This window comes from Drosophila eugracilis, unplaced genomic scaffold (assembly GCF_018153835.1).
Source record: "Drosophila eugracilis isolate 14026-0451.02 unplaced genomic scaffold, ASM1815383v1 contig_367, whole genome shotgun sequence".
Taxonomy (NCBI): Eukaryota; Metazoa; Arthropoda; class Insecta; order Diptera; family Drosophilidae; genus Drosophila; species Drosophila eugracilis.
In genome coordinates this window covers 4,634,603-4,658,789 of record NW_024573224.1, presented here as the reverse complement: position 1 = coordinate 4,658,789, position 24,187 = coordinate 4,634,603, and the positions used below count along the sequence as shown (strand labels likewise).

The 24,187-nt window shown below is 40.8% G+C and overlaps 1 protein-coding gene across 1 annotated transcript; it reads right to left on the bottom strand.

The window, feature by feature from the left end:
• Positions 1-18,456: 18,456 nt before the first annotated feature.
• LOC108113621 lies at positions 18,457-23,360 on the bottom strand. Its single transcript, XM_017224283.2, is given in 2 exon segments — positions 18,457-20,750; positions 20,753-23,360. Coding segments are annotated over 2 exon segments (2,406 nt in total). The 5' UTR covers positions 22,602-23,360; the 3' UTR covers positions 18,457-20,193.
• Positions 23,361-24,187: the final 827 nt, after the last annotated feature.

Here is a 24,187-nt window from a genome sequence, read left to right as displayed (position 1 = left end):
GATCGACTGGACAGCCCATCCGCCAGCCACCATCAAAGGAAAACTTCGAAGGCACCGGAATCAACGCCGGACTACTCCCAAATGCATTACGTTAGTGGCACGGTGGAAAGGATCAATTAAGATAGCTGCCCTATCTGCGTGATTTATGGGAAATGGCGCTAACACATATTTATGGATGAAAGGTAAGTGAGAAAGGAAAACTATAAACTTTTGTCAAACAATAATCGTAAATAATGATGTAAGAGTGTGTAAGCCATATATTCTTGTGTATTCAGATTGAGATATTTATTTTGGATTTTCAGGTAAATTTAAAAGTAGTTTTTAACTTTTGATGAAAGATATTCTGGTATTGTTACCTTATTCATCTGTTCTATTTTCATTTTGACCCACTGTAGACCACTTGGCTGGTCAGTACAAAGTCCTGTCATTCTGGCTCTATCCCTCTCTTTTTGGCCGTGCTCGTGTGCATTTTGGGCCATGTGCGTTGTCGCCGTCGTCGTCGTCATGGCGGCCAATGTGAAGGCCGATCGATCCGTTAGCGCCACCCAGCCCGTTGTCCACCATCACTGTGCAGTTTCACCACCTCCTCTTCGCTCCAGCAGCTCGTCTTGGCAATTTATGTTCATTGAGTTGATGTTGATTTGTGCGCCGCGGCATGATTTTTTAATGGAATGTAATTTATAGTTGCGAGGCGAAGGGACGGACGGGCGTTCGGAGTCATTTGGAATCGCAGGCCCGGCAGACGGGCGTGCACTCGATTGCATTTTGGCCGAATGCACTGGCCGTGTGCCAAATGAGACGGCAAAAACGACACAAATTGCTTGGCTATGGGTAGCTCCTCCCTTCACCCTCGTCATTTTCGATTCTGATTTGGCCCACTCGCTGTCTGGCGGTACGAAAGAATTTCATACTCATGGCAAAAGGCATGTCAGAGTGCAGTGGATTCAGTGACTCTTCAACTATGCAAATATTTTAAAACTCATACAAATTATTTGCACAGCTAGAGAGCTATTCAGAAAATAATCGTTTAGTTATAAGAATAAAATAAATAAATAAATAGAATAAAATCTTTAGGATGATGTACACATTATTCTTCTCAGTGTAATTAAGTTGGCCGGAAATAATCGGCAATTTCAACAAATTTATTACAATTTAAAAATCGATAATAAATCGAAATGGGTAATTTTAGGATCTCATAAAAAACTGCGAGCTATTAATGGTCATTTGAAAAATCTGTCAAAGTATCTTGCAAACTGTATTCCCATTTAAAAAGTCATTAAAATTTATTTTTTACAACTTAAAGATTTTGAAAATTTGTAGCTAGCTTGAAGGTTATAAAACTTTCGCAACTTGTTGTACTTTATTTAAATTACTTTTCAATTGAGTTTTGTGCAAAACTATTGCTCAGCTGTTTTAAAATTTATGCAAGAAATAAGCTGAGAGCAAAGTTTTCCATCTGGACCGGAAATTGATTTTGGTTGGGGGAAAACCAACTTGTTTTTTGACCACCACTGGAGTTTCAGCATGAATAACCATAACCAACTGGATCGGAACTCTTAATTAATGGCAGCATTTTTCTGTGCACTCTCTTTAAGGAGTTGAGAAACACAGTGCTGACAGTAACATGACAATGAGGCAATCACAACAATTTTGACAATTCCATTTATCTTATTTGCACGAATTCGCTGCCATAATCGACGGAACAAATAAATCGCCAGAGGGAACTTGGAGTTCTGAGGGGGAGGATTACTGGGAATATTACGCGATGCTCGTGCACGAAACATACACATAGAAAAATAAATGGATAATATAATGATTTAAATATAACATAAAGAATTAAATTTTATATTTCATTAATGCTTCTTAATGAATTTTTAACTATATTTAAACACAATTCTTTAACAAAGTTTAAAATTACATAATTTCCCTAAGCTTAGAATATATTGCTATTTATACTAAATACAAAAAGTTGTCTAGCTTCTTATAGAATAATATTTTTTGTGATCTGTGAGAATTCATCAGATTCCATTTTAAGTGCAGGCAACCGAAAATGGAGCCACAAAGAAGCCGCCGGCTGCTGTTCAAATCGAGTCAAACTGAGAAAATCGGTGGGGTAGCAGAGATTCGGGTGAACGAACTAGGCTTTGAGAGCTTCATTGTCTCCGACTTTCACTCCCAGTTGCATCATAGAACTTTCCCAACGCCTTGACATTCTGCGATTTCCCCTGTGCTTCCCCTTTGCCAGAGCCTTTCACTCACGTGCAATTAAAATGCCTTTGAATTGCAATCTGCGACGCGTTGCGTTTATTTGAGACCGACACATCGCGTGAGTTGGGCTGCCAACTTGCATAATGCCCCCGTGTTCATGGGCAGATATCGGAGGAATGAGGTGGAAGGGAACTGCAAGTAATTATATGTGCAAATATTTTCTAATGAGCAAGTGCAATGAGTACCATTTAATTCAAATGGGCGGGCCGCAGAGCAAACGTTTTACTGCCGCGAATGTGTAATGAGAGGGAACTTATTATACTTTATATTCTTAATCATCTCCATGCCATTTCCACACAGCTGGAAAAATGGAACATGCAAAGCCTTTTAGCAGCTGCCAAGGGGATTCCTCCGGCACTTCACAAAGTAAACTATATTAAATCGGAAATGTAACACTTGGAGAAAGTCGCCGACAAATAGAGTAAATTAATCAGTTGATATGGGGAATTCTGGAATTTCTATTTTAATGTTTACATTGCTATAAATGACAAAGTTGACTCAATTAAATATCTTATCTCGGGGGAAATGTCCATTCATTAAAAACAGTAGACTAAATTAAGTACGAAGCATACACGTATGATAAATTAATTGATAAAACAAAAAATTCCTAGAATTTATTTTCATTGTTTAAAAAAGCAGAAATAGGTCACTTGTATGGGTTTTGTATTAATTAATAAGACGAATTTAGACCTCAAGATATAAATTTTACAGTATTTTTATTTGCGTGGAACATAGTTTCCTAGTGCTATAAATAAGCCTTATCAAATCGTCGACTACGTCATTGCATTTAACAACTGTAAAGCCTAACAAAAACAGCACATAAAAGCAAATATATAAACGAATAAAATAAGAGAAAAAAAGGAGGCAGTTTTACGACAACAGGCGGCGCTAATTCATTGACCCACATGGCGAATACACAAGCTGCCGACCTTAAGTCGCCAACATTGTGTATACGCCAGGATGAACGTTCGACATGCTGAGAGATTGCAGGATCAAGGACAAAGCCGCCGCCGGCGGCCAAAGGAAGTTCTGATTTCACAAGCAGAGAGCTATAAAGCCAGCTAATGTCCTTTTGCCAGCGACAAATTCCCCTTGCCACGTGAAGCTGACAAAATATTTTGGCATAATTAACCCTGCTCCTCAAGGACCAAGTGGCGCGGAAATAGAAAGGCAGAGGGCGGTGAAACTCGTGGCACTCTGCAATTAAAGTTTCTGCCATTGCGACGTAACACACAAAAGGTTTTCACCATTTAGATTTTCCATTACAGATTGCCAAATGGAACAAAACTGTGTGTGCAAAACTGTGGGAAAACTGTTGAGTTTTCAGCGCTTTTTCCGGCTAGTGCAGTTCCAGCGACAGTGGCAGCGACAGTGAAGCTGCCGGACTGGGAAATATGACTTGCGCTCAGTTGATTTTTGAAATTAATTGAAATTGTTAAAAGTGACTGGAGGAGGGGAAGGACTCAGAGAGATGAATGAAGAAGTGGTGAGCCGGCTTGAAGGATAAGGCTTAGGGCTCTGACGTCAATTTCAAATGCGCAGTTTTAAAGGCACTTTACAGGGCTCAAGTCCTTTTGATGAGTGGAATTTCGGGCCGGAAAACGAAAAGGGGGGAACGGCTTGCCTCGGCAATGGGAAACTTTTTCGTAGATATTTAACCGGCTGAGAAAGCAATTTGAAAAGGTTTCCGCCCTGGCTGCTGGATTAGGTAAATTGTTAATTTCAAATGGAGAAGTTCAAGGATTGGACAGGGGACTCTCAAGCCGACTCATCCTTCGGCTTAACTGCACCCGCATGGCCGGCAATTGAGCTTGATGCCCACATTTCAATTGGATTCAATTTACGGCGAGAACTGCCGGCATCCACATTCTCTGATTTACACTTTATCTCATTTACACTATACTCGCACACTTTACACTTTGCTCGCACTCTCTCGACGGCTGTGCGTATGCTTTAAGCGCTATTACGAAATCATTCTGTGAGCACGTGAAGGCAGAAAGACTCTAAATGTACAGTAGATTCTCGGTATGAAGCCCCAAAATAAATCTCACAATACAAATTGGTTTTTATTTCCTTCATTCATTTAGTATTTAGTGGAATAAATACATATTTTATGTTCATTACATTTTTTTTATACATTTCTATAATATATCATAGAGTAGATAATACTGAGTTACTACTGTATCACCTGTGCAGAATTAGTAGAACAACGGCACTTCCGCTATGCACTACAAAAAAACTAGCACACAAAAATAAAACAAGAGAGTTTCTGTTGCGTCAATGCCATTGTCAATGGCGGCGTACGCCGAACAGTTTTGCATTCATTGTTCGTCTGGCCAACTGCAGTTCGCAATTTGCCTTCAATCGATACTTTGAACCTTTAACTGGTGGCCGAGTGGCCGACTGACTGGCTGGATGTATGGTTGGCTGGTCTGGTTTATATTGCTTTGCATTCGCCTTTTAAATATTCGCATAAAGTGCGAAAATTTCCAGGGGAGTGTGTGATTGTGTTGGATGGCCCAAGTTCAGGCGGACGAGCAATTAAATTGCGAGCGAATCGAAGACTGAAAAAAATCAATCAGCGGCGAGCGACGCAAATCGATCAGCTCAAAACGACATCAGACTGCGACTCAGACGTTGTCGCATAAATTTCATTAAATTGCCAGCTGTCGCTTGAACAGACTCAAGAAAGTCGCGACTTTGAAATGGCTTCGATGTCTGAGAACTGAGAAGCGAATTAATATGTATATTGTTTTACTCCATTAGCTATGCCAGAGTCAGGAATGCACTCTATTTATAAATAGCTAATGACTCTAAGTCCAGAATCATTCTTCTGTTACACTTTCTAATTTCAAACTTGACTTTCTCTGGCTTCACAAACTTAATTCGTTGTTTTTCCCACGTGCCTTTTGACCTTAGTCATGCGGAAATTGTTTTCAGCCACAAGAAAGTATAAATTCATTATCCGAAAAGTTTTTTCCTTATCTCTTGGGCAAGCAGGAAGAATGCTGGAAATCAAGGAAAATAAAAATAAAACCAAACAGAAAAAGGGCAAAACTTTTAAAGTGGCTTAAATAGCTAATTTATTGGCCAATTGGATTTTTAAGGGATTGTTTTTTCAATATAAAAGCGAGGTAATGATGTAAAGTAGGGGAACTTTCAAAACAGGAGCGAATTTTCTTAGTTTTAACAATTGAGTTGTAAGACCGGAAAGCTTAACTTCAAGACAGCAAAACATAAAGTGATAATAAGAATAGAGTCAATGTAGCACTTCCAGAGTTTTACCTGCTTTCCTTCTTTTTTCTTAATTACCCTTAAATTTACAGGGACAGCCTTCGAAAAGCCATTTTATTTAAAGCATATTTTTATCCTTAGCCTGCATTTTCACTTTTCTTTCGATCTAAGGTTTTTATATAAGGTCTATACAAAACCCGGGCTTATGTAATTTCTAGTTTTGTTGGCCAAAACTATTTTCAGAACATTTTCTATTTACGTGACAATGTTGCATTTTAAATTTTCGTCGCTGTAATTGCTTGCAATCGTCTTTACCGGTTGACTCAGGTAACCTTTTAGTGTCTGCAGCGAGAGTTAAAAAATGTTTAAGTCTAACTCATTGTTAAAATATCGAACCTGTAATACAGAGTCCAACTTTTATATATTATTTTTGTGATTTACTAAATTATTTGCTTTCCATTCCAGCTGATCATGAATGACATAAGCCAGAAAAGTGGCCATTTCTGTTGGCCATTTTTCGTTTCACAAAGCTTAATTCGATTTGGTGTGTGTATTTCGCTTTTGCCTTTTGTGGGCCAGCCGCACAATTTTTTTGTGCCTGCACATTGTCACTTTTTGTTTGCTGTTTCTGGGGCTGCCGTATAATTTAATCACAGCTATTGGGCGTGTCGTTGTTGAAATGGGTAATTAAGCGGGCCAAGATGTAGGGAGAGGAGAGTCCATTGAATCAGCCCGAGATCGATTGGCAAACGCTGACTTCAGCTTGGGTTATACAGACTCTCGGAAATTTAACGGCATTTATGAATAATTTCCGTGGCTCCAGTTCGCCTTCAATCAAAAAGCCAAGAGTTCTGCGCATAACCAGTTACCACGAACTTCAAAGTCGGCTACTTGCGTCGCCGGGTTGTCTGGCAATCGAACTATCTGGATTTCGGCTTTACGCCCTGTCGGCTTTTAATTTAATTCGAGGCTTTATTTTTAGCAAATCTCATTATACAAGTTTCTCTGGTCATCCCCCTGGCTCCCCTCTATCGATATCATAAATATTTATTATGCCGTTTGGTCTTATTTTATGCAAACACATGTTTGTGACGAGGGATGCCTCAAAACACAAAGTCCCAAAAATTCGCTATTTCACAACATCGAAGAAGTGTCTAGTTCTTAGCTACTTAATAGCCTGTTCATTGCTTGTTCTTTCGTATCATCTTAATTGGCTGGTTTTTTTAAAATCCCGAGGGGAAAATTCCCCTTAAGTTTGTCTGGAAATTTTGTTATTTTCTGGGTAGTTTTGCCAATTCATGGTGAAATAAAATAACTTATGTATATCTTAGCTAATTAGGCGGAATTCTATATTGTTTATTTTAAATGCTTCTGAACAATTCAACATCTTCCAGCCCTGTCGATAGGCTAATTTCTTGAAGATAAAGACCAGGCAGAGATAAATATCCGACACATGGATCAGGCGTTAAAAGACCCGCAAACATGTTTCGGCTTATTGCTGTTTCTTAAGCGAATACAATCAGTTATTGTGTGGCTTTGAATCAAAAACGAATTAGCATTTTAAATAATTAAAAACCGCACATAACCTGCCTCCAAAATGGCAATGTTTAAAAGGCCATAAAAACTCAAGTTTGAGTTGGTTTTCGAATACCCTTAGCAAGGTTTAACTTGTTTTAAAATAATTGTAGCAATAGTCCATATATTTAATTCAAATAAATTAAACTTATCTAGCAAGTAATTAATTTATAGACTTAAGAATTAATTTATTAAGATTTAAAAGTCACCACAAAAGAGGTCTACCTGTATAAGAAATGTTCTTTGCCCAATGACCTGCGAACTCTTTCGATGCGTGACCAGCAAGATGAAAATTGAAATGAATTCCCAAATCCGCATAAATAGACACGCCTAACAATAGAAATTCATTTCACAAACTGGGCGTTAATCTATACGCAGTACACTTCCACTTTCAATGGGATTTGTAAAATCAAATGATATTGGCATTTATAGAGCGCTGGCCAAAAAGGGCTCAATGCTCCCAGCACGCGCGTCATCTCATTTGGAATGCCAATCAGTTGTCGCGTTTATTGGCATCCACAATTCCCTGACTCTTCCGATTTCCCGATACCCCTCTATTCGAGACCCCTTCGCTAACCGGGAAAGGGGAAATGGATCATAGCATTACGTGCAGCAGCCGCAACGGAAGTGGTTTTTAGGGCGGCTTGGCATTCTGCACAGCATTCGTGTGGCAATCTCTATTGTTCGCATTGAACTCCTCTCTTGTTTTTTTTTTATTTTCTGCCTGCTGCAATGGAGATGTGGCACCTCTTTTGCATTGCAATGAGTAAAATGCGGAAGCAAAACATTGCGACACATCTGGAAAAAGGAAAGAAAAGAGTAAATGGTCCGAAGAAAGGCAAGAATTGTGGAGGCATTTTTGGAATACATTAAAACCGAGCGGAAAACGGGTACTGGCGCCACGAAAGGAAAGGTAGTCATTAATAAACCAACGAGCCCCCACAAATCATTCATAACATTAATGTGAAATTGTTTTTCAATGAGCACGAGGGTAGCTTATTACTCATACGCCGTGAGTTATGATTTTTTTTACTGCCACAATTAACTTAATATTAACAACGACTCTAAATGCCTAAGAGAATCATCTTTTATTGCCATTACGAGAAGCTCAGTCATTAATATGAAAATGTCAAATGTTTCACGAACTTTATTTGCGACTTGCCCTTTACCCAGTTTCAGATCGCCAAATGAGTAGACAATTTTCAATTTTCGGCTTTATACTCAGAACCACATTAAACGAAGATAAAAGAAAGAGAGACCACTATAAACAATTAACTGTGGGACAGAGTCCAATGTGGTCAAGAGACACCTGGTCGCCAAGCCCATTCAGAGCTAAGCAAACAAAACCAGCAGTCATCCCCACTCAGCAGTAGCAATTGGCCAAAGTTCAACCTACCGATGACGACGATAGAGACATCTGCCAGACGTCAGGCCTGAAAAGCACTCGAGTCAAGGGCCAGAACCGAAGACAGGGCCAAGATGCATTGTCAAGTGCATTGAACTCTGCCCAGTTAGATCATCGCCTAAAGAATTTTCACATTCAGAGGAAAAGTATTTTAAGCAATCTATCCTATATTCAGATATATATTATACCATTATTTATATACTTGTAACCTTGAACATAAGAGTAGCAGGGAATATATTTATCGGGGTATCGTTTTTTAAAAGGTTTATAGTGTAAAAATATCTGTACATACTTACTTTTACCTTAATAGATATTAAATGACATCAATTTGCATCTGCATTTTTTGCTCTGCCCAGCCACCGGATGTTGTTTAACCAAAAAAACAGCTAATGTAGCCTAATTTGCTTTAACAAAAATTTATTGCGTTCCGCTCGTAATTAAAATCTATTTTCGACTGCAAACGAGAGTTTGTTCGAGATCCTGACCCACCCACATGAACCAACTCGTTTGGCGACAGTTGACCTGGCAAAGAGCAAAGTTCGCCGTTGAGTGACCCTCAATGGGCAGTGCATCGCCGCCGGAAGTGGAAGTCTACACTTGCGTTGTTAGTTGGTCTCGTTTGGCAAGATTATTTGTTTGGGATTCGCTTGGTGTTCTTTTTCTTTTCTTTTCTTTTCTTTTTTTTTTATTTTTGCTGTGCGAAAATCGGCAATTGTTTAAACTTTTCTCGCTGGGGAGCGAAACAAACAAAACTTAGTTGCCATTCGACAACTTGCTGAACGATTTACAGCCCGTCGAATTTTTATTTCTTTTCTGTCCAAAGAGGCTATCGCTTTGTTACTTTAATCGATCGATGTGGAGCCAATTTGGCTTAGACCAAAATTCACACCCACTACAAGCATTTGGTGTTCCCAAAATGTCCGATGCAATCACAGCGAGTTTGAGAGCTGGAAAACCCACAATGGCAATATGGAAATCTATTTTATTTAATCATGAGATACGCCGCTACTCATAAATGAAATCACAAATATATTATGAGCCCGCTTTTGTTGCTGCTGCCAACAACTGGCTGATTATACACATTTATTAATTCAACACAAGGAATTATTGTTATTGCTGGATTATTGTTTTCATTTTTCCGTTTTTTTGGCGCTGACTGCATGCGGAGCTTTGACCTAGAGGGCAAGTTACAGTGGGGCAAGGACTAGGCATTACTGCTAGTAAGAAAATTTACTTCCACATAGTGGCAACCATTAAACTAAACTTATTTAAAGTTTATTCATTTTACTTTTCACTTTGAAATCATTGTACTCAGCCCACGGTAAAAGCAATACGCATCACCTAAAAGCTGTTCATTCAGCACACTACAATATTTCTTTTTAAGCTGTTATACTCTTAAGGCAGTGAAGTATTTATGCTAAACAAAATGTAAATTCAGATAGAAAATATTGTAAATTATAGAAACAGTTTAAAAAGTAGAAAATTGTATGGAAAAATATCTTGAAATCAAAAATATGGTTAATGGTAAGAACTTTAATAAAAAGAGAAAATGGACTTAAAAAAAGTTCTTCATATGGGATTCTAAGCTTTTATGTGGGATATTCCTACAGAAACCTAGCATAGTGTATTAACAAATTCGTTGCGCTAAAAGTTACTTGTATCGTGGTATTTCTAACATACTAAAACAACATGAAAAGTAAAAATCCCAAGCCAACAGCATGAACATAAACAAAACTCAGCGTCAATTGGAAATACCCAACAAAAAAAAAGGCCAAAAGAGCACAACAAAAATCGGCTTTTCGGCTGTGAACTTTGCGTAAATAAAACAGACGCTCTTTTTTTTGAATACATGGAAAAACTCCAATGACTAGCGGCCACAGAGGTATACAAATGTTTGGCAATTGGCCGAATATTTTCAAATCAAGTGCAAAGTGTCAGTCAATGAGTGAGTGCAGAGTGTCAGGAGTTTGACAGCTTTATGGAAAATTTACCATTAGTGGCATATCCAGCGGAAATTTCTGTCGGCAATTTGTCAGAATGCGGCCTGAACTGATCACCCATACGTCCCGTTGGACCGCTGGCGTACAAGCAAGCAACAGAGCAACACGGGGCAACAAATGTGAGCACGTGTCGTGCGCTTGACCACAAAATGTTGCATGTTTTCCAGCTGCAACAGTAAATTCAATTCCTGCCACATGACAATGCAATAAAACAACGGCCTCCGCTCCGACTTAAATGCAACCGCACGCAAACAGCTGCCAAAGTTGCCCATGGTCTGGTCTGACCTTGACTTTGCCTGGTCGGATACCAAACACTCGCCCATTTCCTACACTCTACGGAAAATGCCAGTCAAAAACTAAGTGGCTACACGGAAAAATACAAATTCAAAGATTTTTTACTTTATTTTACAAAAAGTGACGAAGAGAAGGAACTAATAAGAAAAAGAAATCAACGTGAATGATAGAAAATCATCTATTATTTTTCCAATATTTAATTTCGAGTGCAAAGCCTTTCTTTTCCATGCATTCTCTTTAATTTATCAGTAGGTTTGTGGCACGTTATTGTTGCCGCACTCTTTCACCCTGGATCGCCGTGGGAAATGGCCAAAAATAATAAGTCGAAAGCAGAACCACAGCTGCACTTCCATATCGATTGCTGTTCGCGTTGCGGTTGGGGGTGTCATTTCGATTTCAATCACAGGTGCACGGTTACACAGCACAGTTGTTGCCATTTTTAAAACAATATTCTACTGCCACAGCTCCATCATACCTACTATACAGGGAGACAGGGAAGCAGGAAAGTGGGTAGCTCGGTGCCCCACAAGGAGATGGAAAGCGTTGTTGCATAATCGTTGTCGGTTTTCATTTCCCCACGCAGCTGCGGATGGCAGAAGAAATACTGTCAACACTTTGAAATTTTCGCCTCACTTCGATGGCAACTGGTTGGTAGCGAAGGGATTCCTTGCATATTGCGATAAATAGCATAGACAAGAAATGTCTTACATAAGAAGAAAAATATTTTACAATATTTTAGAACGAAAACATATGAATCAAAAAGCAATCAGTAATAACATAAATATGTGTTTCTAATTAAGTTAGACGTTCAAATTTCGTCTGCTTCCGGAAACAATATGAGGTTCGATTCTATTAGGTCTACCAATGACTCAAGCAATATTATTTATTAACCCAAAAAAAAAGTTATTTGTAAAGAACAGAATCTTGATGAATCATATTAGTTAGCTCAACAATTATAAATTTGATACAGCACTCTCTAGAGTTTAATTACTGCTTAAACACGGAAAATCTGAAAAAGTAATTAAATTATAAAAGCAATTTTGATAGCCTATTACTTAACTGGAGGTTCTCTTCACCTTAAAAACGAACTATTTCAATTAGATTTGAGCGTGGGAAAGTCCTTTGGGGCTTCTAAGAATTTCCTCTCTTAGTAGCAGTTTGGCGAACAACTCTTCACCTAATCACAGTGGAGCAGCGCAGTTTAGTCACTCCTTAAGTTTTCCCCCATTCCGCCGATGACGTTGACGCTGACGATGCCTGGCAGGCTAACATTCTGGCATTCTGGGCAGGATGGCAAACAAACTAGCAGGCTGGCAGGATGGTGGCATGATGGCTGGATGGAAAACTGGCATGCAAGCGGCAGGCTGGCAAAAACGCCATGAAGCATAAAGCAAAGGCAAAGAACATTCTGGGCGAGAGTGTTTTGGGCTGAGCTAAGTGGGTGGCTATGGTGGCTCGGGTGGCTCTGGCTTCTCCGGCTGCTCTGGTGGTGCTGGGTAGCTCGGTGGCTGACGGTTAACCCTAAGTGTTGTCACACCACTGCACTGCACTCCACACCATCCTGCACCGCCACTGCCACTTTCCGGTTTTCTGAACGGCGTCAACGGCAAAAAACCCAGTAATTTTCAATAGCAAGGACGTCAGTTGCCGGGCCTGAAATTTGTTATGGTGAGCTCGGCATGTGAAGAGGATTCGGTACAGCAAAGTAGTTTCGTGGATACTTTTCACAGGTATCCACTAACGAAATGCCAAAAATATTTTCTTACTCTACATATTAAATTTTATGTATGGAATTTTAAATATTTTTTTATAATATAATCTTATATGTAAAATATTAAACTTATAAGTTCTTATATGGCAAGTAAGTGTCACCCTTTTAAACTAAATAATGTACTTCCTTTACTTGGATTTCGTCTCTGCTCCTCTGGGTGTCGCAAATCGAGTTCATTTCAGTCGACACTCTTGTGCAACTTTAATAAACAATTCAACCCGTTGCTGCCCCAATAGACTTGCAGTTGCATGTAAATGCAAGTTCATCTGGCGACACTTCCATTGTTTTCACTTCACTCTTTTGACGGCGCGCCTTTCCGAATATCCTCTGCCCCAAAATAGCATATAAAATTCACGATTTGCTGAACTTGGCTGAGGAAATGAAGTCAGCAAACAAACATGTTCCAAAGAGCTAAGGACCGCACAGACAAAAACTGAATTACTAGGATGGCAAAATGCCAGTCAACATTTTAGCTGCAGGCTAAGACAACAGACTAACAAGTACAATTTGGATGCATGGGTTTATTGATCCATTTAAGACTTGTTCTAATATTCATGGGATTTTCAATGATTTAATTTCAGTAATACATGTTCTTTTTAACAACTTAAAGCAATGCACTTCCTAAGTATTATAGGTGCATAAAAATAAAGCGCAATCCAATCCACTCGACTCAAGTTTCCTTTCGCACTAAGATTCAGATAAAATCAGTGGTTGAACATTACGTATACGCCACCTGGGCCGCGGCAGCTAGGCACGTTCTGGCAATGTGTATTTCCATTTATTTTAAATCAGTTTGCCGCAAACTTTCTTGAATGAAAATCCGCACTCTCGGTTCTTTTACCGTCATGGTACTTCCCCTCCTCTGGAAAAGCTCAACTCCATCCACAATTCCAGAGCTCACAATGTCGACGTTGTGGCGCCCCAAAAAGGAGCTAAGGCTAAAAAGAAGAAAAAAAAGAAAATAAAGTTTCAGCAACTTGTATAAATAAAAATGTTTTGGTATACGAGTGATAATATGTTTTTTTACGGCTGCCGTCGATGCTGTGGAAGTTCGCTAGCTGGCTGAGCTGCTCTGAGCCGGGCTAATATTTGCTTAGCTGTATTCAAGTTTGGTTCGATTCGGCTTGCTTTTGTGCAAACAGGCAAATCAAACAGCAGTTTGAGAGTCACAGTTATGATACAAGTATTCTGAGCATGTTTCACCAAAAAGTTTTGCCCCATCCCTTCTGGCTCCAGTTATACATTCTTGGCCCTTTGCCAAAACTGCTGGAAAAAGTGCAGTCAACTGTTTGGAAATAAACCGAAAATGTCGACAACGAAAAACTGTTTAAGCCACTGGCGGCTAAACTGCCACAAATCAAATATTATTGCCCAACCGTTTTTCTCTTCGGTAGCAACTGTTTATTTAACCATAAACCTTTTTGTCCGACCCTCTTGTTAATAAATATTTAAACGGCAATACAGGCGAGCGTATGATGGCTAAAGATACAGCCATGCGGAAATGAATTTATTTGCGAACATGGGGGTGCCACAGCTGTTTGGCTAAATCTAGCATGGGAACCTGTGTGCATCGCATAGAAAATAGCTCGTTGTCGTCTTCTAGTTGGTCTCTTTGTGTCTGCTTACTCATAGACGGGTTCGCAATTTGGCAGCAATAATGAAAACGAGACACATGTCACCGCCCAAACCCCCGCAAAAACCTTCTGTCGATGCAGACATAAATTTAATCTAATTGAAAAATTGTACATAGAGTGTGGCGTAAATTGCAGAGCATGCACGGCTTATTAGATATGAATTTATTATGGGGGCATCCCGTCAACGGTTAACAATCTGATTTTTGGCATTAAATATTCATATTCATATGCAGATTGGGTAAACATAATGAAACAAGAATCAATTTGTGGAATGAATCTTTTCTTTCTATATTTTTGTACCTTTTAAACATTCTTTTAGGCATTTGCTTATTGGTTTGAAATTTAAACTTCTTCTTTATAGAAACACATTTATTTTCATATGTTAAAGAATAATAAAACCTTAAACATTAAATCAAAATCCCCAAAAGCAATACCCTTTCGATTTTATTCCCTGTGAATTTCTCTCATAGTTCAACCGGCTGGCTGACAAGCAGCTCGTCAATAAAATGTGGCCCAACATTTCTGGGAATCATTTGGCATTCCCTCTTCGGAATCGCAAATAATATCAACAACAAAGTCTAATATTTAGTGAGTGTCAGCTGGATGCTCCTGCTTGAACACGAATCCACACTTGACAGTTTCTGCGAAACGCAATAATATATTCCTCATTTTCCCTTGCTCTCTTTGGCACTTACTAATAAATTCATTTTTGTCAGCCAGCTAAGAAATGCACTTGGCCATTTATTTCACAGTACTTAGTTGCACGTGCCAAAACAGAAATAAAAATAATTTATATGCAAAATACAGAGGCGTTGTGGCAACAGTAAGGTACCGAACATTTTTGGTAGTACTAATATTAATTTGAATTGTGTTCTTTTTTGGGGAAGAAGGTCCGCCAACTGAGGCGCCTGATAAGCTGGAAAATAAAACTTACAAACAACTACGGAGTGGACAGATTCAAGTCCCCAGCTCCAGACTCCATCTTTAAGATTTCTGCTTGCTGTGCGACAATATTTGAATCGTGTCATGGAATATTCCATGAATCTGTGTTGAGAACTTGGCTGAATGTTGACGGGCCACAATAACAGGCCGACACATCCCTTGGCCTCGGCTCTGTATAAGTTCAAATATTCTGGTATTGAGGGTGGAGGTTCTGAGTACTGAGAGGTGGGAGGTGGGCCATATTGGATGCCTACATATGTTTCTATTGCCATTGTGACGTCATCCGGACAGAGGGACTACGGAATCAGTGAATCGTGAGCCGGGAGTCGCGAGCGGGTTAACTGTCAGCGATAAGTCGGAGGCAAAAACAGAGACAGCCAGCCCGACGGCATATTTATGGGCCCATTTCCCCAAACAAATCCCGAACCGAGTATATTCTTCTTTTTTATATATACATGTATATATATAAGATAAAAGCAGTGTAAGCTGCGTGAGAAAGGCACAGTTCCACAGATTCTTGGCCTAGGACTGCGCCAAAAACTTGACTCTACTTTTAAACTTATTGTGGAAATTCGAGAAAAAAGAACAGAACAGAACTCGTGTGCTTGTACACAGGCAAATATATTAAATCATTTTGATTATGCTGTTAGATGTTCTAGTGGCCCATCAGCGATAACGAAGGGGACTGATAAGGCCCGTCGTATATTTGCATATTATACGAATAACATGGCCTGACTTTGACTAAGTCTGCAGATTGAATTCGGGCAGTAGTTTCGTGAAAAACAAAGTACTCCACCAATGCAGCTGTCATAAAATACACAGCCCACTACGCGGAAAACGACGATCCCCAAAAAAAAAAGAAAAATAATATTAAACATAACATAAATCCATAACCGTATCTGAATATCAGACACCCGTGTTGATTCTTCTGGCCGCTCAAGGGTGTGCAGCCGAGTCAATGCACTCTGATCATTCAAGTTCACATGCAAATTGGATAAATCCAAAATCGCTTAGATTTATGGCTTTATTGATAGGTATTTAGTTCTTGGCGACTACCTATGTGTATGACAGATTAAGCCTCCGTGAGGTTCATTGACATAGCGCTTAGATTATCTCTCAGCTCAGTTGTTAGTTTTCCGCGCTTTGACGCACTGACGTGTCATATCGTCTCTGATCTGTGGAAAAAGGCAATATGTCGCAGTCGAAAAGTTTATTTCCTCTTGCCTAATCGACAAATTTGCTTAAGATGACAGCAGCTTGTCCACCCACACGGTCTTCTCTGCTGCTCCTCACCTGACTTTCGACAGTTTTTAGCATTTAAATCCAATTTATTCGTTTCTTGTTTGCAAAGACCGCCTGTGCCGAGAATGAAACGAGAATATATCGAAAAATATCTGTGCCTCTGTGCCAACTGCCAAAATCTGTTCTAATGACATTTGGCATTCTTTTCCATTTTGTCTTCTTACTCAGCGGGTTTACAAAAATGGTTTTTTAATGTTGTTTAAGTTTTATTTAATTATGCAGCCATTCGAATTAATATTTTTATGGCTTCACACCACGGAAGCAAGTTGACATTTTGGGTAATGTTTGCCGTGGCTTAGCCATAACTAAAGAAATTAGTTGATTTTTACGAGCACACCGCACATATGGAAAATTGTTTTTTAATTTATGCCATTTGATTGTAGAGCTTGGCTTTTAATTACAAGTATTGCCATTGAGCGTTGGTGTTGCTGCGTTTGAGCATTTCGATGGCTCTTCTACGCGCTTCTCATCAATCCAAGTCAAGGGCCCTTCTCGGCGCTTCTCAATTATTTTATTTAAGCGACTAGTTTATGTTTCTATGTTTGTTTCAAGCTCGTGTAAACGTTTCAAGTTTCATGTTTCACACAAGCGAGACCATGTACCTAATTAAAAAAAGCTAATCCAATATGCTAATTTAATCTGCGATATTTTAGTCAATTTGTTCACACCGCCGTGATGTACGAAACTGGAAATTCTATTTCCAGACCACAATTGGCAAACAACAGAAGTCTTTTTAACGCCGAGTTTGTGATGGGTAAAAATGTCAGAGGCTTCAGTGAGGCATATTAAACGCACCATAGAGCGAGACGGGGCAGTGAATCATAAAATAAATAAATAAGTGCGACGCTCTCGGTGACCGATTTGTTGAGGGACAGCAACGCATCCGCTAGATACTCACTGGACTGGGGGTTGTCCGAGAGTTTGGTCTCCGTTTCTGATTTTGATTTTGTTTATGTGCCGCATTTTTCTGTTGAAAGACCAAACACAGACGTTCCGTTGTCACCGACCAGCGACCGCATTGCTGCAAAAATTAGCGTGCCTATATGGAATATCAGTCGTACTTATCACGTTTCTTGACTTGGACTAACCCATGGGCAGAAGGGTGAGTCAGGTGTTGAGGTAAGCCATGGCTCTTTGATATTTTGCCAGTTGCCAAATGATTAGTCACCCCACCGCCCATATGTCCCTCCTCTAATCCTCTAATACCCAACAATTTGATTGGTTTGTCCAAGTGTTTGATCTCCGTGGTTGGGTTCTAAGTAGCAAACCCGTACTCGTACCAATCACCGACTTCCATATACAGAAGACATCGTGACACCTCCGCCGCTTTCCTCTTTTCTGAAAATGTGACAACCAAATGGTTTGTTCACTTTACGGAGAACACGGAGAAAAAATGCTGATCAGTGTCTCATTCGAATTAGCATATCTGGACTGAATTCTAAGTACTGGCAATGATTCTGTCGTTTTAATATAGATGTTTACATTATCCAGTAGTTCAATATTGATTATAGTTTGTATAATTTAATTAATTTTTAATTTTTAATACCTTTGCCAAGTTGAAAAATTAAAGTCAAATAAAAGTTTCTTTCCGTGTACAATTCTTTTTCATTTTGAAATGAAACACGCGTATGCCACAATCAGACCGAAATGAAAAAATAAAGAATTAAATATTTATTGTACTGTTTCTTGTCGGTTTATGAATCAATTAATACGGGTATGGGTGGCTGGACAGGCGGACGGGCGGTCGGTTGCTGAAATGAAATGTTGAATGAAATGCTGAACTTGCGCGCCCCTCGGTCTGGTTAAGTGTTTGTTCGTGTTCTAGAGCTCTTGTCGACGAAGTTGAGAGCAGGTTGGATCGATAAATTCACTGGGGTCTCAACTAATTGGTGGAGAGAAATGTTGTATAACTCTGAGAACTCTTTAGGCCAACCTCTGCAACGCTGCAGATCCGCTGGAGATCTGCGTGGGTAATTTTGAACCGCTTTCAAGTCCCCAATTGAACTGCCCCCAGTGAAAAAGTCATAATAATTAATTCTTTTAAGACACATAATCTTTTATTTGAATAGTTTCTTGCTCTTTTTGTGGTTTGGTATGGTTTTTTTGTTGTGTGTGGTGTTTCATTTTCGAATTTATTAGCAGCTTGGCTGGAAAATACCGGATTGGACTTGCATCAGCCACCAATTGTTACTGTTAATTCATTTTTCTTTTCGGATTATAAGCTAATTTGTCACATTGAACTTGTTTTTGTTTTACTTTTCGTTTTTTTAGTTTTAGATTTGCTTTTTGCGCTTACATCGAATGGTTTAGCGAATGACAGTTGAATAAATTTGAAAAATATCACTATTTAGTAAAGGTATATATGTATACACACATAAGCTTGTATATAGTATAACTATTAATACATGTTTTAAGTTATTTTTAATGCATTTCGAAATTACATTCTTGCTTGCCCCCTTGCTCAACATCACAATAATTGGTTTTGAAATATTTTCTTTGTCCGACACACATGCATGAATATTTATAGATATTTCCTATGCACACTTTTTATAAAATATAAACTTTAGAAATATAAATTCGAGGTTGTTTAGTGTTGTGTGTCTGTTGGTTTTTTTCATCTTTTCTTTTCATTTTTTCTTTTTGGATTTTGTGCAGCCAAGGGAAATCAAAGCAGGAGAACTTAAGGTATAAAGCTTTCTGGCCTGGAGCGGACTAAAACGAAAAGAGACAAATGCCAGGGCCAATCGACTATTCCTCCATGCATTATGCATAGGCAATGGTCGATGGCTAAGACCTTTGACCTATTGCCGCTATCCATCTCACACTTTAAATTAAATCTAATGAGGTATTTAGCTGCACGCAATGCCCGCGGAGTTCTACAAAAAGCAAATTGACTTAATGGCGCAATAGCCGTTGGCTAGCCAAGGGCTAACTAACTGCTGACTGACGTTCTGGCCAACTGGCAAATGCAGCATTGCACTGGCCAAGAGACATTTTCAATATGAAAATGCCGCCTGCAAATGACGCTCCAGTTGGCCAGGTGGAAAAAGCACTGCTCGGCACTAAGTGCTCGGAATTTAAGACTACTCGGCTACTACAACTTAAGCTCTAGAATACACATATGCTTTGCACATTGACTTAATTAACTTATGAATTGAATGTTTGCGTCTCTTCTTGTTTTTCTTTTAGCCAGAATGTTGTTTGGAGTTAAAGCTTTGCGGTGTGGATGTCTAATAAATATTTACAATTGTTATAATAAATAATAAATTAGTGGGTGAGCTCGAAATAACTGTGCTGTCGTGCTATTCTTTTGTGTTAGTTTGTGGTTCCACTTGAGTAAAAACATTAAATGTTCATATGCTTGTTGCTTAGGTACATTGATTACGATCTCGACTTGGCTTGGCTTGGTTCCACTTTACAGTTTGATATCCACCCTAAGACTACAACTCCTGTCTCTCAAACTTTGTTAATTTGACTTGTACACAGTTTTCTATTTGTTAAAGGTACTTTGTTATTTTGTTTTTGTGTTTTTGTATTACTTTAAAGCATCTCAAACTTTATAGCTTGACTTTCTTTGTGTTTTTCTTGTTTTAGTTTTTGGCATGAGAAGCTTCTAGGACAGCATGATCTGGTCTTAAAACTCAAATTCAAACAGTTGTCTTTGCTAATTGCTAATCTTACAAATTACGAATACTGTTTTTAGAATTCTTCAGCAAGCGAGTTTAGTGTTTGTCTAAATTCTAAGATATATAGTTATCTTAACCCCCCTTAGACCTCTGTGGGCAAACTCTGGCTCTGGCAGCCCGACTGCAGTTTCTTCGAGCCTCGGAAGAACATGTCGAAGAGCCTGGCCCGTCGATTCTGGAACTTTTGGGGAGTAGTTGGTGTTATAGCTATATGCTCCACAATGGTGATGCCCCTTTGCAGTTTAGGGCGTTGTGGGCGAGTGGGCGGCGTTGCAACGGCAACAGTGGGTGGTGGTGTTGCCGGTGGGGGTTCCTCCGATTCTGCGGAGCCCCTTGCTCCTCCGAAATTAATGATGGTGCTGCAGCTGCTGTTCGGCCTCAAAGTCAAGGTCGTATGCACCGGTACTTGGCTGACCAGTGAAGTCTGAGGCGTGAGATACCTGCAACTGTTACTGCTGTACTGCGACAGCTTGCTGCTGTTGCGCTGCAACTGTGCACCACCTGCAGCAGGTCCAGCAGTTCCATTGGTCTTCACACTGCTGCTGCAGTGACGCTGCAGACCAGCCGATGATTCCAGGCCAAACAGCCGCTTGACTCCACGTCGCACCCTTTTATTTCTATAGGCGAAGATGAAGGGGAACTGAGGTTGGCCAGCAGGATCATGAAGATGGCCAACTGCGAAGAGCCACCGAAATTGGCAGCCGATAACCGCGATTGCAGGAGTACCAGCAGTCCAAAAGGCAGGTACGAGACTACAAACATCACCACAACCAAAATGCTGATGCGGGCGGCTCTCGACTCCTCCCGGTATTTGAACAGCGAACTAGCGTTGCTCAGACGATGTCGCAAGGAGCTCATGTAGCTGAGAGCCTTGGGGGAAGCGTGGATGGCGGGTATTTGGAGGGCGTGCCCGTGCTGCTGGTGACGTGGCGAACTGAAGTGCGGGTGATGCTGGTGGTTGTGATGATGTTGGTGCTGCTGATGCTGCAGGTGCAACTGCTGCGATTGCTGCTGCTGTTGCCGCTGGGCATGGCCCAAAAGATGCGGCGAGCCACACTCCTCACTCAAAGAATCCTGACGCAGTTCAGTGTACTTGTGCAGATTTGGGGAGCTGTGCACCTGGCGAATGCCTTGGAGACGATGAGCCTCCCTCAGATCTTGAGAGGAAGTGCCCAACAGGGGTAACTGTCTAGCGGAGTAGTTCCTCTTGATCTCTCCACTGGCCGTTTGCAGAGTCAGCATTATATTCTGATTTCGATCAGACAGAGAGTGCTCCTGCACTGGCATTAGTTGTACTCCGGCTCCACTTTCCGCATCTGAGCCACCATCATCGGAAATGGTGGGCAGCAGAACTTTAGCCGCTGAATCCCTCCTCAAGCAGCTAGGTGAACTCCTTGGTTGCTGGCGCTGATCAATTTGCATCTGCAGACCGCCAAGGCCAATGCCCAAGCTGCTGTTTCCACCATGCGAACTGGCCGAGGATATGGAATGCCTATGAACACACAAGCTGTTGGAAAACTGATTCGTTTGAGCCGCCTGTTGGCCAGCTGTCAGATTCAAGGCGCTCTGCAAAAGCGGCGATGATCCATTCTGGCGCATGCGCAACCCATTACCGCGGGCCTCACTGAAGATCCTCCAGTACATTCCGCACACAAAGCCAAAGGGCAGGAGTATGATAACGATGAAGTATACACTCGCGTATATCACTCCGAAAATACTGTTTGTGCTGCTGATATTGAAGTACGTGACTGCCATGCGGCGTTGTCTGCTGAACAAGGCGTCCGCATCAAAGTCCAGAACTCGAAAGGCGGATAGAGCTCCAAACAGAATACCCACCACCCAGGTGAGTGCTATGAAGATCCAGGTTTTTAGCCCCGAGATGCGACTATGATAACGCAGGGGATCTGTGACCGCACACCAGGTATCCCCCACCACAAGCAGAACTGCCAAGGCTCCCAGAGCTGCAGTCATGTCTATGGACCAACATCTCAGTTGCACAGGTGGCAAGATGGGAGCCTCTGTGGGTAAACTCTCAAAGGCCGAGAGGTTCTCCTCATGGGTCTCGGTCTCTGTAATAACAAAGCCACCATCGCCGCGCTCATCGATGGTCAACTCGCGACAATAAGTGGCGTTGCACTTGAAGAAGGTCTCCACCGTATCGCCGTTTTCGCTGATATTCTTTCGCACCACGACGCCATCCTGCTCCACAAGCTGACCATTTCGACGGAATATGACCTGATGGTTACCCGGCTTCGAGAAGAATTCCAAGGTCTCCGATGGTGAAGTGACAGCAGAAGATTTGCCCGGCAGTCCCAGGAACAAGGTGGGGGCCAAGATGCAGCACCCAATGAGATTGATGGCCAGCAGATTGATCGTAAAACGATTCGCTGTAGTCCTCAAGCCTGGCGTTATCCAAAAGGCACACAGCGCCAGCAGGTTGATCAGGAACGAGACAAGCAGCAGGGCCAGGATCAGGAGGTCTATGGCCATTCTTTATGCTGTTTTTCGATTACCACACATCACTTTACAGTTTCACAGTCACTTATGGCCTTTTATTTTGTTTGGCTTTTCGGTTTTGTTTTGGCTTTGCTTATGACACAAATTTCACTCGGTATATCCGCTGTTTCTCTCGTCTCTTCACATTTACAGCCAAAGTTTTGGGTTTTTTGTTTAATAAAGTTTTTTATTTTGGTTTTTTTAGTTATATCTGCGGCTTGTTTCTTGCGAACGCTTGCTAATTTACGTGCGAGATTTGTAAAAAACAATTTCTTTTTTGTTGCTCTCAAGCATTTGCTTTTACACTTGTGTTTATGTTTCGTGTCTTGTCAATTGTTTGGGCTTTTGACTCTTTTTGTTCGCCGTGTAATTTTTTTTCACGCGCACCGATCGGACGAGCACGATCTTCACTCCGAAGCGTTCCAAGCACAACTGTCGTGAGCGGTCGCCGCAACGCCTCCAAATATACGCGAACGCTCCACAGCGAGTGCAAGCGAGAGGTGTCGTGGCTGAGCGAGGGAGACGGAGCAACGCCAGCGGGAGAACGGCGAGCGAGAAGAGCGCTTTGGAGAGCGACGAGAGACCGATGTTGCTGCCGTGCTGTGATGATTGTTGCTGGTGTTGCTGCCGTGATTTGCGATTCCCACGCTCCGACTTTGAAATTATGTTGCTGCAAGTGGCCGCTTCTCTGTTGCCAGCCGGTCTTTATCAGTAGTTGCTGATGTTGCTGTTGTTGTTGCTACTGCTGCAAGTGTTGCTGTTGTGGCTTCCACAGTTGTTGTTGCTACTATAACTCGAAGTGTTGCTGTTGTTGCTTCTACAGTTGTTGCCGCTGCTGCAATTGCTGTTTCTGCTGTTGTTGTTGCTGTTGTCCTAGTTCACTCCAGCAGCAACACAAATTGTATAATCTGTTTCTTTTTTGCAATGCCAATCGCCGCTTCACTTTTGCTCTATATTACATCACTTGCTCAATGTTATTGCTGCTGCTGCTGCTGCTTTTGCTCGAGCTTTTCCATTTTCCAAGACATATTTTCTTCTGGCTTCTGCACAATTTCCAATGTGCAATACTTCGGCGGCCGCGCTCTATTTTCTTAACCATAAAAATTGCATTTTTATTAGGCCGACTGCTGCTGCAAAATAAACAACAACAACAGCTGATGAAATTCCCACCGTTGGGCGCCAGCTGCAAGAAGGAAAAGTAGAGAAAAAGAGAGAGATAATCAGAATCAGAGCGAAACAGCGCGCACAGGAGATATGTCCGTGAGATAAGACACTGTTATTATTGTTGTTTTGATTGTGAAATTAAAAACAAATACAAATACAAACGCTGGACCAAGATGATACAGCAGATTCACTACGACTTCAACTTCCACTTCCAAAAACCCGCTCGACAATGACTCACAAAAAATAATAATTTCATTTCATTTTGTTGAAAAACGGCACGCTCCCGTTATGCACATATGAAATTCGTTATCTGTAGTTCGTTGATAAGGCATTAATCCACTTATATGCCAAAGGGAACTGTCCAGAAGTCTATCATAGATACTTAAAGTCAATTAACTAAAATCGTATTGGAACCA